Source organism: Rhineura floridana, chromosome 4, assembly GCF_030035675.1.
Source record: "Rhineura floridana isolate rRhiFlo1 chromosome 4, rRhiFlo1.hap2, whole genome shotgun sequence".
NCBI lineage: Eukaryota > Metazoa > Chordata > Lepidosauria > Squamata > Rhineuridae > Rhineura > Rhineura floridana.
Genome location: NC_084483.1, coordinates 191,161,200 through 191,178,893, shown reverse-complemented (window position 1 = coordinate 191,178,893; position 17,694 = coordinate 191,161,200). Strand labels below are relative to the sequence as shown.

General features: G+C 46.0%; 1 protein-coding gene across 2 annotated transcripts in view; it reads right to left on the bottom strand.

Moving 5' to 3' along the window:
- Positions 1 to 17,694, bottom strand: part of FOXN2 (forkhead box N2) — a 59,770-nt gene that overhangs the window by 11,722 nt on the left and 30,354 nt on the right. For both annotated transcript variants that reach the window (XM_061625647.1, XM_061625648.1), the window contains exons 3-5: positions 6,147 to 6,271; positions 3,172 to 3,236; positions 543 to 611 (exon numbers count right to left, since the gene is read on the bottom strand). In XM_061625647.1, the coding sequence (XP_061481631.1) occupies positions 543 to 611; positions 3,172 to 3,236; positions 6,147 to 6,271 (259 nt within the window). The remainder of the gene's footprint in view (positions 1 to 542; positions 612 to 3,171; positions 3,237 to 6,146; positions 6,272 to 17,694) is intronic.

Genomic DNA, 17,694 nt, shown 5'->3' with positions numbered 1-17,694 from the left:
TTGATTATTTCAGTGCATTTTTCTCTTTCTTATCCAGCTCTATGATAACGGAGACAAGGCAAGCAGAACTGTATACAGTATCCCAAAATGTGGACACACTCTAGATATACAAAATATACTCACATTCTATTTGCTGTTTCATTTTCAATCCCTTTCCTACACATTCCCAATACTGAGTTGGCTTTTTCATGGCTGCAGCAGAACGAGATTGCAATCCGGCACAAGCTTGCTTTGGGAGTCAGATCCATTCAACTCAACAGAACTTACCTCTGAGTAGACATGTAAGTTGCTGTTTTCAACGCACCTTGAAAAGTGCTTCAAAACAGGGATTTTTGCTGGAATCCTAAGCACACTTACCTGCAGGTAAGTCACACTGAACTCAATGAGACTTTCGACCAAGCGAACAGGGTGTACATTATTTTATTTCATGTGACAAATCAGCTGCTCTAACTCAGGCACATGCGTAAAAATTCACACTCGAAAAGAACTTTAAGAGAGCAGCACTAAAAAATAAAAGGGTTACAAAAACGTCTTGCACTTACAATCTAAAATGCCTTGTTCAATGGAAGTATTCAGGAGCATCATGGCAGTAGCAGCATCAATATCAGAGTCTGAAAAAGGAAAAGGATATTGCTCACCCATTAGCTTTCATTGGAGGAGTGAAGCACAATCATGCCTTTAAAAACATGTATCGGCTGTGAACACACTATATTTAAAGCAAATTCCCCCAAAGAATCCTGGCAGCTGCTGTTTACCTCTCACAGAGCTACAATTCCTACAATTCCCAGCACCCTCAACAAACTACAGTTCCCAGGATTCTTTTTTTTGGGGGGGGGGGAAGCCATGTGCTTTAACAGATGAGGTACGTTAAGTGTCTTGACCAAGGGTACGCAGTGAGCTTCAGAGCCAGGTGGGAATTAACGTAAGAACATTAAAAAAAACCCTGCTGGATCAGGACAAAGGCCCAACATCCTGTTCTCATAGTGGCCAACCAGATGCCCATGGGATCCTTGCAAGCAAGACCTCAGTGCAACAGTGCTCTTGCAAGTGGCATGCAGAGGCTAGCTATTGTGGCTAGCAGCTGTTGATCGCCCTATCCTCCAAGAATTTGTCCCAATTCTCTTTTAAAGCCATCCAAGTTGGTAGCCTCTTGGAGCAAATTCATAGTTTTAACTACGGGCTGCGTAAAGAAGTACTTTCTTTTGAATCTTCCAACATCCAGCTTCATTGGATGGCCCTGAGTTCTAGTTTTAGGAGAGGGGAAAAAATCCTCTCTCTGACCACTTTCTCTACACCAAGGACAATCTTATAATCTATCATGTTCTCCCCACTTGCCTTTTCCCTAAACTAAGAAGCCTCAGTTTCCTCATAAGGGAGTTGCTCCATCCTCTTACGCATTTTGGCTGTCCTTTTCCAGCTCTTCAATATCCTTTTTGAGCCGAGGTGCCCAGAACTGTACACAGTATTCCAAGTGCAGGAACACCATAGATTTCCATGACAGCATTATGATATCTGCAGTTTTATTTTCAATCCCTTTTCTAATGATCCCCAGCATGGAATTCGCCTTTTCACAGTGGCTGTACACTGGATTTCCCCCACATTCATGGTCAAAGTTTCCAAACACACTGGCTCTCTAGATCACATCACTGAAAAAGCAAATTTTAAAATGGGTAAGCACAGATCTTGTTCAGCTTCCTCTAAGTGTTTATTCAAGCTCTACGGAAGGAATACACAGCCAATCACAGAAGCAAAACCAGGTACTTGCCTGGGGGCTGGCGGGGGGGGGGAATACAGTTTGAGATACTGAAAAGCATAGCATCTAAATAACAAATGGGAAATAGAATTAAGATTTAGAGGAGTCCTGATTGCAAATGCAGCTGTTAAGAAAAGAAGGTGGAACTGAGACTAAAGTTCAAATGAAACAGGTGCACTTAGAATAGTCCAAGAAACTAGAGGGGAAGATCATAAGAGAGCAACACTAGTAGCGAAGAAGCGCTTGTTATACTACCAAACTATGGCTGCAATCCTAAACACACTTACCTGGGAGTGAACCCCACTGAATTCACTGGGGCTTACTTCTGAGCAGACATGTATAGGATTGCAGGCTGAAATCCTGTAACACATTTACTAGATAATAAGTCCCATGGAACTCGACGAGACTTACTTCTAAATTAGCGTTCACAAGATGACACTGTAAATCTTACATTGTACCAGACGCCTCTCTTTAACTTCTGCACAGTAGACCCACAGAAAAGAAAATATGCATAGAGCTCCACATACCCTTATTTTGATTCCCAAGCAGCATTATAACCTCAGTGACTGAGGTACTTAAAAACCACCATCACCAATTAAAACCAACACCATACTAACTGAAACGCAGGACACATTACAACAAGATGTATTAGTATAGTAAGTCTACTAAGACTGTATGGAGTGCTGGGCTGGGACCTGGAAAAACCAAGGTTCAAATCCCCACTCAGCCATGAAGCTCCCTGGTGACCTGGGGCCCGTCACTCTCTCCCCCTAACCTACCAGGGCTGCTGTGAGGACCCAGTGAGGAGGGGGTGAACCATGTACTTGAACTCCATGGAGGGAAGTTCAAATATAAATATAATAAATAAATAAAATGTTATGCTATAGTGCCACCCATCCTAAGAAAGACAACCTTTATCAGTCCTTCAGGAAAACACACAAGCACAGTTCAGATGTCACAACCAAACCATAGCTACCAGCTCAAATCATGGTTTGGGAGACAAACTTATGATTGGTGGGGGCCATAGCTTGTCCAGTTTGTGACCCAGTGCAGATTGTTATGACCAAATTATGGTTTGGCCATTGTGAACAGGCTTTGGGCTTCTGAATTCCTGTGTCCCCTCAGATCCCCAAGCCGGAAAGCGCAGGAAGGATTCTGAGTGCATTGGACGGGGGAGGGGGGAAATAGGAGCATGTAAGCCCAAATTTCCCATGACAGGCCATTGTGAGAACAGGATGCTAGACTAGATGGGGCTTTGACCTGATCCATCAGGGCTCTTCATAGGTTCTTAAAGCCCATTCATGATGGCCAAACCATAATTTGGCCATGGCATACGTACTGGGCCACAGATGGAGGCGATAACAGTTTTGCAAGACAAAGGAAGAGCTAAAAGATGGGCAATGGATAGCACAACTTACCTTTGATAGATGGACCCTGACTCTGTTTCAGAACTGAGGTCAAGTAGTGAGGAGAAGATGAACCACTGAAAGAGAGGGAAAAGAAATCCAAGGTTTAGAGACTGTGTCGATCCAAGATGAAATTTGCTTGATCTAACCATATTTGCACTTTCAGTGATTTCAAACTGGCAGTCTCTCTCTTCTATTTGAAATGAAGTCAACAAATACCGCTGGCTTGGTGGGTCTTAAAACTGGAGCAGGCAGCTATTACAGAGCCGACCTCATCAGCGATGTGGGTTTTCTGGAGAAGGGAATAATTCCAATGCAAATTGCTAGGGCAATTTGCATAAAGTACTTTGCATCAGAAAATTTTCTGATGCCCTGGAGAATGATTTAATTGAGCATGTTTATTTTGCTTGTATTTAGTAAATAATACTAAAACCTGCCAAGCTTGCCTAATGATGTATTTGCATTTGGCATCCATTCATTATGACTACTGAACTTAAGAAAATGGAAAATTTTCCACAGAAAAACAAAGCACTGGAAAATTTTCTGCCTTACACCAGCACTTCTAATCCTGCTGCCACAGATGCGTTGGTGATCCCTGTTCATCACAGACTGAAAGTCTGTTCAGACTTTTTTTAAAAAAAGATGTGAGCCGGGGGAGGGGTTAAGCTTACATCTAAACACTGACAGTGTGAATAGGACAAACAGGTAACATCATGGCTGCTGTGGAATGTATGTAACAGTCCCAAAAAACAGTTATTGTAGTGAGAGGTGGGGAACCTCTGGTCCGTGGGCCAAATTTGGCCTACCAGCCCTCCCCACTTGGCACACCAGACCTTTCCCCCAAACCACACCCATCTGCTCAACACCTGACGTTATATGTGATGTCAGGTGTGGAGCAAGTAGAGATATGGCTGGTGCAGAAAGGATCAGCTGCTGTGCAGGGAGTTCAATCCTGCTTGGCGCACAAGAGAATTATTCATGGGAACCCTCCAGAAAGCATGACTGAACCCCTCGCCCATCAGCTGATGTGCACGGAATTCATTTCTGATTGTTCACTAGCTCCCACCACCTACACGGGGCAATTCTGGCAGGTGGGCAGGACCATCCACCTGTCAAACATTTTATGACATCAGATGATTTATGGGTGGATAGTCCCACCCATCTATCAAAGCTGGCCTGCAGGGTAGATGGGTGATAAAGATCTGGCCCACTGAGTCGAAGGGTTCCCCACCCTTGTTCTAGCTGGTAGGGGCCACAGTTAAGTGGCAGAGCACGTACCATGCATGCAGAAGGTCCTAGGGTTCAATTCCTGGCATCTCCAGTTAAAAAAAGAACCATGTATTAGGTGATGTAGAAAAACTGCTGCCTAAGACCAAAGAGAGCTACTGCCAGTCAGAACATACAATATTTGGGAATAAATAGTCCGAGCTGGTGAAAGGTTCCTATGTTTCTGGATTCCACCTCTGGGTTTCCATAATCCTGAAGACTAGAACCTCTGTTAATGAGCAAATGTATGACAGATCTGTGCTCTTATCCTGCGCCCTCATGCCCTGCCATTCCTGTCTCAGAACCTGAGTTTCCCTTGGCATTTCTTCCTGCCTTGTTTTAAACCTCAATATCGAGATCTATCTTCACGCCAGGAGGCAAGCTGAGCTTCAACACAGGCATCGGAAATCCTGTTCAGAAGTGTGTGCCAAACACCACCTCATTTTTTAAAAAGCTATCTTAAAAAGGATGTAGTTGTATGTGTGTGTGCATGCGTGTTCCTTTAAAGGTGACTTTCCCAAAGTGATTTGGAAAATAAAGTCTGTAATGAGCATCTGTTAACCAGAGCCCTCCTGGCGGGAATGTCTGTTGTGCTCCAATCTATTTTGGGAAGGGCGAGGGGGCCTGGAAGCTGTCCATCCTTCCTGCAGTGGTGCACATAATCTGTCTCAGGGCTGACATTTCAGTACTTTTAGGTGCCCTGATGATTTTTAAAAGGGTCTCATCACCTCAGCAGCAGTACTCATTCGCCTAGTGAGGGGCAGTCTTTGGTCGCTTGACATTACAGATAGGCGAATCTGTCCATTTCCGTTTCTCATATCCACTTCAGTTTACAATTAAAAAAAAGACCCCATTAAGCTTCATCAGCATTTCAGTGCAAAGTTCTGACGCATTTTTGCATGCAGTTTTTGCCTAATATACTTATTTTTGGAGAGCAATTGTCCCTAGTGTAATCCATCTTTGCATGTTATTTGTACTAATATATTCATTTTATTTTTTATTTTTGGTTTTTTTAAAAAAAATTATTAAATCTATATCCCGCCCTTCCTCCCAGAAGGAGCCCAGGGTGGTAAACTAAAACACTAAAAAAACCCTCTAAAACATCTTGAAAACAAAAGACTTTAAAGCTTGTTAAACAAAACATCTTTAAAAACAGCTTTAAAAACATCTTAAAAAGCAATTCCGACACAGACTCAGAGTGGGATAAGGTCTCTACTTAAAAGGCTTGTTGAAAGAGGAAGGTCTTCAGTAGGTGCTGAAAAGATAACAGAGATGGCACCTGTCTGGTATTTAAGGGGAGGGAATTCCAAAGGGGAGGTGCCACAACATTTAATGCATACTTTACCCCAGTATATTCATTTTTGTACACACTACTTGGCACTGCAAATTTGAAGAAATATGAATTTCGAAGGAAGACCATATTTCAGTTTGTGTATTGTTTCAGGTATATCTGTAAAGTGGGGTCTGGTCCATGAAAATGTATGCTACCATAAATGGATTAGACCAGCCTTTGCCAACTGATGTCCTCCAGATGTTTGGACATGTTTGCCTAGCTTTATTTATCCTTTAGGCCAGATACGGAGAACCCTTGGCCCTCCAGATGTTGGAGGATGGAGAGAACCTGTGGCCCTTCAGATGCTGCTAGATGACAACGCCCACTGTCCTTGACCACATTGGCTACCCTGCTTCGAAACAGACTCCAGGCATTTTTACAGTCCTACCTCAGTGGTGATGCCGGTGGGGTATAAAATGCAAATGCAGAGGGGAAAGGCTGCTTCTTCAGTGCTTGTATAAGGTTCGGTTTATATTCTGGGTCCACGCACCATAAAGAACCTTTTCCGTTCACCTAGGAAATAACAAAGCACCCGCGATGATTATAAAGGGCTTCTTCCATTTTGTGCATGGGATCACCGCTTCCATAGCTGACATGCTCTAGGATGCCGCCCATTCCAGCAAGGAATAGGTCATATACCATTTTCCAAAACTACAATAAACAGACAATTTTGGTACTTTCAGAGACTGGGTTGAAGCAGAAATATGTGTGCAGTTGAGTGGAGGCCACTGAGACAGACTTACCTGGTCGGGCACTCCATGCAGCACGTTTGAACATCTGTGTGCCATCCCATACATCAGCCTTCCACAACTTGGTGCCTTCCAATGTTTTGCTCTACAACTCCAATCAGCCGCAGGCAGCACAGCTGGGACATTTATTTCAATGGGTCTACTCTGAGGATGATTAACACTAGATATCACCTAGTGACTCTCTGGGTGCAACAACACGCATTCACAAGAGTTGGCTTTCATCACAGTTATCACCCACACTCATACTGCCAGACTCCCTATTTTTAAATATAGTTTTATGATGCTGCTCTTACATGGAACTCTCTGTTGTCTCTCATTCAGGGAACTGATCAGATCCACAGTTACAGCACTAAGAGATTTCCAAACTATTTGCCAGCGTCTGGATTACCTATTTTAGAGCAGTTTGGGACTGTACCCAAGGGTCTTTTCTTTATTTTGGGAGGGGAGTAGTGAGAAAATGCCATGTCTGGACACTAAGCAATCTCAGGTTGATCAAAGGACAATTGCCAAAGGATCTGAACGCAAATATTTCTTCTTGCCTGTTTGCTTTTAGCCTTATGAAGAAGATACCTACAAGTTAAGAACCGTCTGAAGGGTCCTAAAAGCCTTTGCTAATAAATACTCAGGATACCTGCATGACCTGTAAAATCTAGCCAGGTTTCTGCCTTAAAGAGGGCAATGCCCTGGGGAAATCTATAACCTATGAACCCAAGAATGTAGTCAGTAGGAGAGAGAGCTACAGGTTAGAGCAGGGGTAGCCAACTTGATGCCTTCCAGGTGTTGTGGACTACAACTCCCATGAGCCCTAGCCAGCACGGCCAATGGTCAGGGATGATGGGAGTTATTATAGTCCATGACATCTGGAGGGCACCATGTTGGCTACCTCATCCTTTGTGGAAGAGAATACGCCTTGCATATGGGACATCCCAGGTTTAATCCTTGGGATATCCAAGTTTTGGGTGGCAGACTGGGAGAGACTTCTGCTTAAGACCCCAGAGAGCTGCCAACTTACTTGGTATATAAGCCAACTTCATGCCCTGGAAGTATTATAAGGTTCTTCTAGCCAGCCGCTAGAGTTCATCACCAGCAGCGAAGCTCAAATCACTATCCTGAATGCATTTCTTAGAACAGCCATTTTTCTTCTCAAGAAGACAAATTATAAAGCAGGGATACAGAACCTGTTCATCTCCAGATGTTGTTGTTGGACTTCAACTCCCACAATTCCTGGCTATTAAGATATGCTGGCTTGGGCTGATGGGAGTTGGAGTCCATTAACATCCGGAGGGCCACCAGTTCCCCATCCCTACTGTATCCTGCAGCCCACCTCCTTGCCAAGTTCATCAGAAATAGATCTGTCTAGTTTCAATGGGAAGGTGCCTTTGCAATACTGCTATCACAATCCCAAAATGTAATGTGGATGCTGCAGTTTCTATGGTTTCACCCAACAGACATTTTTGGAAAAGTGACAAGAATATAAACAGGAACAGAAACTCTAGATGACTTCCAAGTTGATGAGACGACCTCCAAAGACCCTTCAAATTCTAAAATTCTACGATTCTGAACAAGTTAGGTAGGGTACACAAGAGTTACCTAAACAAGACTGACTGCCGAGACACCCTCCATTTGGGAGTTTCTAACTCACTCCTAGTATTTACATTGCCAAGAACAGTGAAGAAAATAAAACCAATTTTTAAAAAGGGAGCATTTGTTGGGGACCTGCCATTCAAAAGCTGATGTAGCAGCAATTCTTGCTGCACAGAGAGCTTCTTATTTATTTTATTTATTTTATTTAATTAAGCTTATATACCGCCCGACTAGCAACAGCTCTCTTACATATATCTCCCACCCCACCCCACTATGGGAAGGCAAAGTCCACTTGACTCGGGCAGGTATCCCATCAGCTGCATTATTTACCACTGGTCGTTTGTAAATCTCAATTCCAATCACGTAAAGACAGGCTTGCCAATTTTGAACCTGAAAGCAAATCATATTTACTTTTCTCTTGCCCTCTTTGGGCAAACTACTTCCTACCAGGTCCAACTGCCTTAAGAACATAAGAACATAAGAACATAAGGAGAGGGAGGAGAAGGAGCAACAAACAGGCTGGCTTTGAGTTCAGATTTTGCCGCATGCATATACACACATCTTTGTACACGAGTGGGTGTGATACGGGGAAGGGCAGTAACTCAGGGGTAGAGCACAGGCTTTGCATGCAGAAGGTACCAGGTTCAATCCCCAGCATCTCCAGGTAGGACTGGGGAGGAAAAAAAAACCCTCTTGCAGGAAACCCTGGAGAGCTCCTGCCAGTCAGTGCAGACAACACTGAGCTAGATGGACCAATAGTCTGACGTGGTATAAGGCAGCATCCTAGGCCCCTACTATCTGCAGTTACATTTACCTTGAAAACCGGGGACAATTTAAGCGGAAGCACTGCACTTCAGATGAGAAGCGCACACAGTGCTCTAGACAGCCACCCTCGATATAACAAAGCCAGGTTGTGTTGTTTCAGCAGATGTGACCTGCACGCATATCCTGTTTCCATTACATAAGCAGATCCTCTGCAATGACTCAAAAAACTGGTTTTTCAGAACAACTTAGAAAGCATCTATGTGCCCTCTCTGATACTCTTGAGCTTAGGTTACATCCACAAACACACACGTGCTTCTATGTGCCTTCATGCCTGAGCAGAAAAAGACACAGAAAGGAGAGCGGTTCCTCCTCCTCCTCCTCCCCCACCCTACACCCAGCAAGCGGCGCACCGCCGGATCAGCAGGAACACAGCCTCTGCCGCGCACAAACCAGCCAAGCAAGAGGAAATGCAACCATGGCAACCCAAACCAGGCTGCTATTTGAGCCCAATACTTCACACGCTAAGCTGTCTCCACAACCCCCCCCCCGCCCCAAACAGCACAACTTTCAAATAACTCGTTTCTTCCACTTTAGGAAGCGGAGCTGACACAAAGGGCAATTTCCAGCTGTTCTAAAACAACCACATCCCGTCCCAGGGCGTACAAACACTGCCATCTGCACCCAATAAGCTGGCAAAGCTGAAGTCACCTGGACAGGTACCAAAGCAAGGAAACAGCTGACAGTGGGCAAGTACACTTGGGCGGCATGACTTGCGCTCCTGTATAATTATTCATGAGTCACCAAATGAAGTGTTAAGTAAGGCAGGAAGAGAGTGCCTGTCCACTCCCTTGGTTACTGCTCAATAACTACGACGCAGACAGTGATGGCATCTTGCACACCTTCCAATGCTCTCCATTGCCTAGAGATATCCGCCCCTGCCATAGGTAAGTTACTTTCCCAGCACTAAGCTCTTTGGCATTCACGGACAGACCCACAAAGGTCTCCATAGGCCAACAAGGCGTTTCAAGGGGAAGTTCCTTTTCGCTTCCCCTGAAATGCCAGCAGCTCACCTGAAAGCCGTGTCTAGCCAAAACCCTTCTCACACCTTACCTGCAACAACAGTCTTTCCCAACCTGATGCCCCTCCAGATGCTGTGCTGGACTCCCAACTCCCGTCAGCTCCAGCCAGCACAGCCAAAGGTCAGGGACAATAGCTGTAGCCCAGCAATGCCCAGAGGGGACCACATTGGGGAAGGCTGTACTATAAAGCAAGCTGGTGATCCCAGTGGTGTTGCTCGCCTTGGTGACTATTCAACCCATTCCTGGTGAGCAAGATGACCTTAAGTTTGCTCCCAAAACTGGAGTGACAAGCTTTGGTGGGGCCCCAAAAGTGGGCGGAAGCCTGATTTGTTTTAAGCTCTGTGTTTGCTGGGCATAAGCAGAGAGACAAAACAACCTTCAGCCTTTTCCTGTCTCTGGATCAGAGCTGGAAGTCAAGATACCACATCAGGCTGTCTCTGCACCTGCGTTATGGTTGGAGTAGGAAGCTCCCACCGCCAGGAGGTAGTCGTCCAGGGTCCCAGGGGTTCTTAGACCACTTACTTTTTTGGGAGCAGGGTCCCAGCCAGGTGTCTATGTCTCCAGCAACCTATGACCAATGAGCATGACGGGGGAGGGTGTTAGCCACTGAGAAGAATCTCCTCACATGCCTTAAGAACATAAGAACATAAGAAGAGCCTGCTGGATCAGGCCAGTGGCCCATCTAGTCCAGCATCCTGTTCTCACAGTGGCCAACCAGGTGCCTGGGGGAAGCCCGCAAGCAGGACCCGAGTGCAAGAACACTCTCCCCTCCTGAGGCTTCCAGCAACTGGTTTTCAGAAGCATGCTGCCTCTGACTAGGGTGGCACAGCACAGCCATCACAGCTAGTAGCCATTGATAGCCCTGTCTTCCATGAATTGGTCTAATCTTCTTTTAAAGCCATCCAAGCTGGTGGCCATTACTGCATCTTGTGGGAGCAAATGCCATAGTTTAACTATGCGCTGAGTAAAGAAGTACTTCCTTTTGTCTGTCCTGAATCTTCCAACATTCAGCTTCTTTGAATGTCCATGAGTTCTAGTATTATGAGAGAGGGAGAAGAACTTTTCTCTATCCACTTTCTCAATGCCATGCATAATTTTATACACTTCTATCATGTCCCCTCTGACCCGCCTTTTCTCTAAACTAAAAAGCCCCAAATGCTGCAACCTTTCCTCGTAAGGGAGTCGCTCCATCCCCTTGATCATTCTGGTTGCCCTCTTCTGAACCTTTTCCAACTCTAGAATATCCTTTTTGAGATGAGGCGACCAGAACTGTACACAGTATTCCAAATGCGGCCGCACCATAGATTTATACAACGGCATTATGATATCGGCTGTTTTATTTTCAATACCTTTCCTAATTATTGCTAGCATGGAATTTGCCTTTTTCACAGCTGCCGCACACTGGGTCGACATTTTCATCGTGCTGTCCACTACAACCCCGAGGTCTCTCTCCTGGTCGGTCACCGCCAGTTCAGACCCCATGAGCGTATATGTGAAATTAAGATTTTTTGCTCCAATATGCATAATTTTACACTTGTTTATATTGAATTGCATTTGCCATTTTTCTGCCCATTCACTCAGTTTGGAGAGGTCTTTTTGGAGCTCTTCGCAATCCCTTTTTGTTTTAACAACCCTGAACAATTTAGTGTCATCAGCAAACTTGGCCACTTCACTGCTCACTCCTAATTCTAGGTCATTAATGAACAAGTTGAAAAGTACAGGTCCCAATACCGATCCTTGAGGGACTCCACTTTCTACAGCCCTCCATTGGGAGAACTGTCCGTTTATTCCTACTCTCTGCTTTCTGCTTCTTAACCAATTCCTTATCCACAAGAGGACCTCTCCTCTTATTCCATGACTGCTAAGCTTCCTCAGAAGCCTTTGGTGAGGTACCTTGTCAAACGCTTTTTGAAAGTCTAAGTACACTATGTCCACTGGATCACCTCTATCTATATGCTTGTTGACACTCTCAAAGAATTCTAATAGGTTACTGAGACAGGACTTTCCCTTGCAGAAGCCATGCTGGCTCTGCTTCAGCAAGGCTTGTTCTTCTATGTGCTTAGTTAATCTAGCTTTAATAATACTTTCTACCAGTTTTCCAGGGACAGAAGTTAAGCTAACTGGCCTGTAATTTCCGGGATCCCCTCTGGATCCCTTTTTGAAGACTGGCGTTACATTGGCCACTTTCCAGTCCTCAGGCACGGAGGAGGACCCAAGGGACAAGTTACATATTTTGGTTAGCAGATCAGCAATTTCACATTTGAGTTCTTTGAGAACTCTCGGGTGGATGCCATCCGGGCCCGGTGATTTGTCATTTTTTATATTGTCCATTAAGCTTAGAACTTCCTCTCTCATTACCACTATTTGTCTCAGTTCCTCAGAATCCCTTCCTGCAAATGTTAGTTCAGGTTCAGGGATCTGCCCTATATCTTCCACTGTGAAGACAGATGCAAAGAATTCATTTAGCTTCTCTGCAATCTCCTTATCGTTCTTTAGTACACCTTTGACTCCCTTATCATCCAAGGGTCCAATCGTCTCCCTAGATGGTCTCCTGCTTTGAATGTATTTATAGAATTTTTTGTTGTTGGTTTTTATGTTCTTAGCAATGTGCTCCTCAAATTCTTTTTTAGCATCCCTTATTGTCTTCTTGCATTTCTTTTGCCAGAGTTTGTGTTCTTTTTTATTTTCTTCATTCGGACAAGACTTCCATTTTTTGAAGGAAGACTTTTTGCCTCTAAGAGCTTCCTTGACTTTGCTCGTTAACCATGCTGGCATCTTCTTGGCCCTGGCGGTACCTTTTCTGATCTGCGGTATGCACTCCAGTTGAGCTTCTAATATAGTGTTTTTAAACAACTTCCAAGCATTTTCGAGTGATGTGACCCTCTGGACTTTGTTTTTCAGCTTTCTTTTTACCAATCCCCTCATTTTTGTGAAGTTTCCTCTTTTGAAGTCAAATGTGACCGTGTTGGATTTTCTTGGCAATTGGCCAGTTACATGTATGTTTAATTTAATAGCACTGTGGTCACTGCTCCCAATCGGTTCAACAACACTTACATCTCGCACCAGGTCCCGGTCCCCACTGAGGATTAAGTCCAGGGTTGCCGTCCCTCTGGTCGGTTCCATGACCAACTGGTCTAGGGAATAGTCATTTAGAATATCTAGAAACTTTGCTTCTTTGTCATGACTGGAACACATATGCAGCCAGTCTATGTCCGGGTAGTTGAAGTCACCCATTACTACCACATTTCCTAGTTTGGATGCTTCCTCAATTTCATATCTCATCTCAAGGTCTCCCTGAGCATTTTGATCAGGGGGACGATAGATCGTCCCCAGTATTAAGTCCCTCCTGGGGCATGGTATCACCACCCACGATTCTGTGGAGGAGTCTGCCTCTTTTGGGGTTTCGAGCTTGCTGGATTCAATGCCTTCTTTCACGTATAGAGCGACTCCGCCACCAATACGTCCTTCCCTGTCCTTCCGATATAGTTTATATCCAGGGATAACCGTATCCCACTGGTTTTCTCCATTCCACCAGGTCTCCGTTATGCTCACTATATCAATGCTCTCCTCTAAGACCAAGCACTCCAGTTCTCCCATCTTGGTTCGCAGGCTCCTAGCATTAGCGTACAGGCACTTGTAAGCAGTGTCTCTCTTCAAGTGTCTTTGGCACTTGTGGTTAGGCCTGTGGTAATTTTGCTCTTCTGAATTTATATCCTGTGCCCCTGCTCTCACAATGCCTACTTCTAGGCCCACCCCTTTTAAAATTTCATCATTTCTTTGCTTTTTATCCCAGGGAGGAGGTTTATTCCGAACCGGACCTTTCTCAGCTCCTGTCGGGTTTCCCCTCTCAGTCAGTTTAAAAGCTGCTCTGCCACCTTTTTAATTTTAAGTGCCAGCAGTCTGGTTCCATTCTGGTTCAAGTGGAGCCCGTCCCTTTTGTACAGGCCCGGCTTGTCCCAAAATGTTCCCCAGTGCCTAACAAATCCAAACCCTTCCACCCAACACCATCGTCTCATCCACGCACTGAGACTGCGAAGCTGGGCCTGTCTGGCTGGTCCTGCATGTGGAACTGGTAGCATTTCAGAGAAAGCCACCTTGGAGGTCCTGGCTTTCAGCATCCTACCTAGCAACCTAAATTTTGCTTCCAGGACCTCACGGCTGCATTTCCCCATGTCATTGGTGCCAACGTGCACCACGACCACTGACTCCTTCCCAGCACTGTCTACCAAACTATCTAAACGACGGGCGATATCCGCAACCTTCGCACCAGGCAGGCAAAACACCTTGCGGTCTACACGCCCATCACACACCCCACTGTCTATGTTCCTAATGATCGAATCACCCACTACAAGGATCCCTCCACCCCCTGGAGATATATCCTCGGCATGAGAGGAGAGCTGCTCATCCCCCAAGGAATGGGTCCCTTCTAAGGGATCGTTTCCCTCTTCCTCAGCTGGATGCTCTCCTTCCCCGAGACCATCGTTCTCCATGATAGCAGGAGAGCTATCATCGTTGGAGTGGGACACAGCTATAACGTCCCTGAAGGCCTCCTCCACACACCTCTCTGCCTTTCTCAGCTTTTCCAGGTCCGTCACCTTGGCCTCAAGGAAATGAAGTCGTTCCCGGAGAGCCAGGAGCTCATTGCACCGAGAGCACACCCACGACTTCTGTCCAACCGGCAGATAGTCGTACATGCTGCAGGCGGTGCAAAACACTGGAAAGCCCCCACACCCCTGTTGGCTTCTTACCTGCATAGTTTTGTTTAAGGTTTATTACGTTAATGGGTTGGAGACTGCGGTTTAGTTGAGGTCAGGGAACAGACGGGCAGAGTGGGGGGCCCTGGCCTCCTTGCCCTGCTGCCGAATTCGCTCTGCTGCTTAACTCGCCTTGACGCTTCGTCAGCTGGGGCTCCCTCTAGCTCGTGGAACCTTCTTATCCTTTCCTACTGATTGGTGCCGAGAAGTCTCTTCTCAGTAGCTAACACACTCCCCTTCCATGCTGATTGGCTCCTACGGACGTCTGCTATTGTGGGAGAAGATGTACACAGAAAGGACTGAGAAGTGTGGCGATGGCAGCAAGCAAGTGAATGAAGGGGCGTGGCTGTGAGGGGGCATGGCATGACAATCAGGAAGGAACCCTGCACTTTTGAATTTGCCTCTACACTACTGCTCCCAGCAGGCACAGGGGCAGAAAAGGGCAACGTGCCTTCGCCACTCCTCACCAGCTCCAAGCTGGAGGGGGACAGCAAGGGTGCATCAACTTCTCCCAACTTTATGGTGCATTTCAGAGATGCAGGACAAGGTCAAAGAAAAGATCCCGCCCTTTGGAGCATTGCTTGTATTGCTGGGTTGTACCCAACACAGTGCTAAGGAGATCATTCCGTCACCGCAAGCATTTCTCTTTGCCTGATGGAACAATATCCCCTCTCCTCCCCTTGTGTCTGCTGTTCTAGGGGTGTGTGTGTCTCCTTAATATCTGGAGCAGAACTGGGGAGGGTGCTGCGGTAAGCGAGGGGAGGGGACAAGGAAATCCCACTGCACCAGTGGACATCCTTGTGCTGCTTCCCTCCAGCCCACTGTCTGCTTGGGAGTCCATCCTCCAATATCAACATGCAGTGGAGGCTGCATTAGGGCAAATGGGGCACTGCTCCACCAACCTCAGTCTCGATTTCTCCAAGCCCACAGGCCTTCTTACTTGCAGCCAGTCCAGAGGGTGGCCCTGGCTGACAGCTTCCTCCTCCTTAGACTCAGTGTTGCCCTTGAGAAGAGATGGGGACAAAACTAGAATTGAGTTGGCTCCGCCTGTCACTGGTTTGGCTCCACCTACTGTTGGCCTCCTTGCCTTACCAGTCCCAAATGGGCACCAGCCACTATGGTCAACGTGCTTGGGCTAGCTTTGTTTAGATGTAGAGACTGAGGGCTTATCCACATGGGAGCATTACTTCGTACTAAAGACGCTGTTTTTACCTCTTGTTTTCTGTCTGCACCGTCCACAGTAAGGACTCAATGCCAACTGCAAACACGGTGTTTTCTATTCACACTGGAGGGGAAGGATCAATCAGTTTCCTAATAAACACACCCTCTAATTTAACGTTTCCACTCCCTCTGGTTTCCTGGCAACTGAGCATGCTCAGTTTGTTCTACCAGTTTATTGTTGTTATGTGCCTTCAAGCTGATTGCGACTTATGGGAACCCTTTGAGTCAGCGACCTCCAAGAGCATCTGTCATGAACCACCCTGTTCAGATCTTGTACGTTCAGGTCTGTGGCTTCCTTTTTGGATACTCTGTTCATAGGGTTTTCATAGTATTCGGAGGTGGTTTACCATTGCCTTCCTCTGAGTTTGGATGCATCTTAGTCTAGGGTCTCAGCTCTGACCAGTTAGTTTCATTTTAAAAAAACAGCAACCTGGAAGTGCAATTGTTTGTATTTTCACTGGTACAATACAGCTGAAATACAAATCTTTGTTTGAGCAGTGTTATGCTTTTGCACACAAGTTTGGGGGAAAATAAAATAAATGCACCGTTTGCAGCAACTTAAAAAATGCCAACAGAATGGGAGAGAGCAACCGGAAGTTACTCTTCAGCCCTCAGGAAATGAAAGAAGAGAGGAGGAGGGAGTGGGCGTGGAGAGGGGAACGACTGACACACCCACCTAAAAGCGTCAGAGCACAGCGTCTGCAAGCCCTACAGACATGGAGTGAAGACTTCGTTCCTTCCCTTTTTGCATTATCAGAGGATTGGGTTTACGGATTTACAGGGGGAAAACTGTGTGATAGCTTCTGTTTGCCAATAACGTCATGTTAAACCATGCAAATTAAAAGGGGATGTAAGTAGCACCAGACACACAGCAAACCCCCATGTAGATGAGCCCTGACTTCAGTACGACACGCTGGCTGATGGGAGGTACAATCCGAAACACCTGGAGGGCACCAGGTTGAGGAAGGCTGTAGTAGGCAACACCTTTTGTGTCATGACTTTTAGCTTGTAAGCTTGCAGGCTGGGACCGTTTTGTGCGTCGTTTTCTTCACTGATCTTACACAAGGCACTCTGGGGGCCTTTTGGCCGAAGAGTAGAGTAAAAATGCTTTAAATAATAAATGAAATGAAATGAAACCACCATTTGGCACAGGGAGTGTCCTAGCAACACAAGTTTTTGGTCGACCCCCACTCCCCACTACAGGCAAAAAATGAATCCTTTCCTGCTATTTCCAACCCTGATGAAGAAGCAATCAATAAAATTTGTCATTAGTGACATTACCAAAGTCTTTACTGTCACTCTTGCCTTGCTTTGTATTTAGTTGCAGTTAATGCTGTTAAAGTGTTCCACAAATGCATCCACCAACTCCCTGCTAGTGAAATGTCTAGAGGAGGGGTGGGGAACCCGTGGGCCGCCGGACTACAACTCCCATCAGTCTCAGCCAGCACGGCCAATGGTCAGGGATGATGGGAGTTGTAGTCTGACATCACCTGGAGGGCTACGGGTTCCCTATCCTTGCCCTAGAGAAAAACACAATGCAAGATGACGCCCTGACAAGGACTGTGTGCAGCACAGCGGGAGCAACAGAGGCAGGTAGAAGGCCAATGGGGAGGGAGGTGGAGGAGAGAAGAGACATTGTGAAAACGGAACTGTTCACAGCGCATGTCCTCTCCCGCGCTTCGTACTTGCTCAGACAACACACTAACATGCAAGCTGAGTTTGTTAAAAGTTTGCACCTTGTCTGGTTGCAACGAATGTGGTAGCGATGCTGGCAGTGGGTGCGT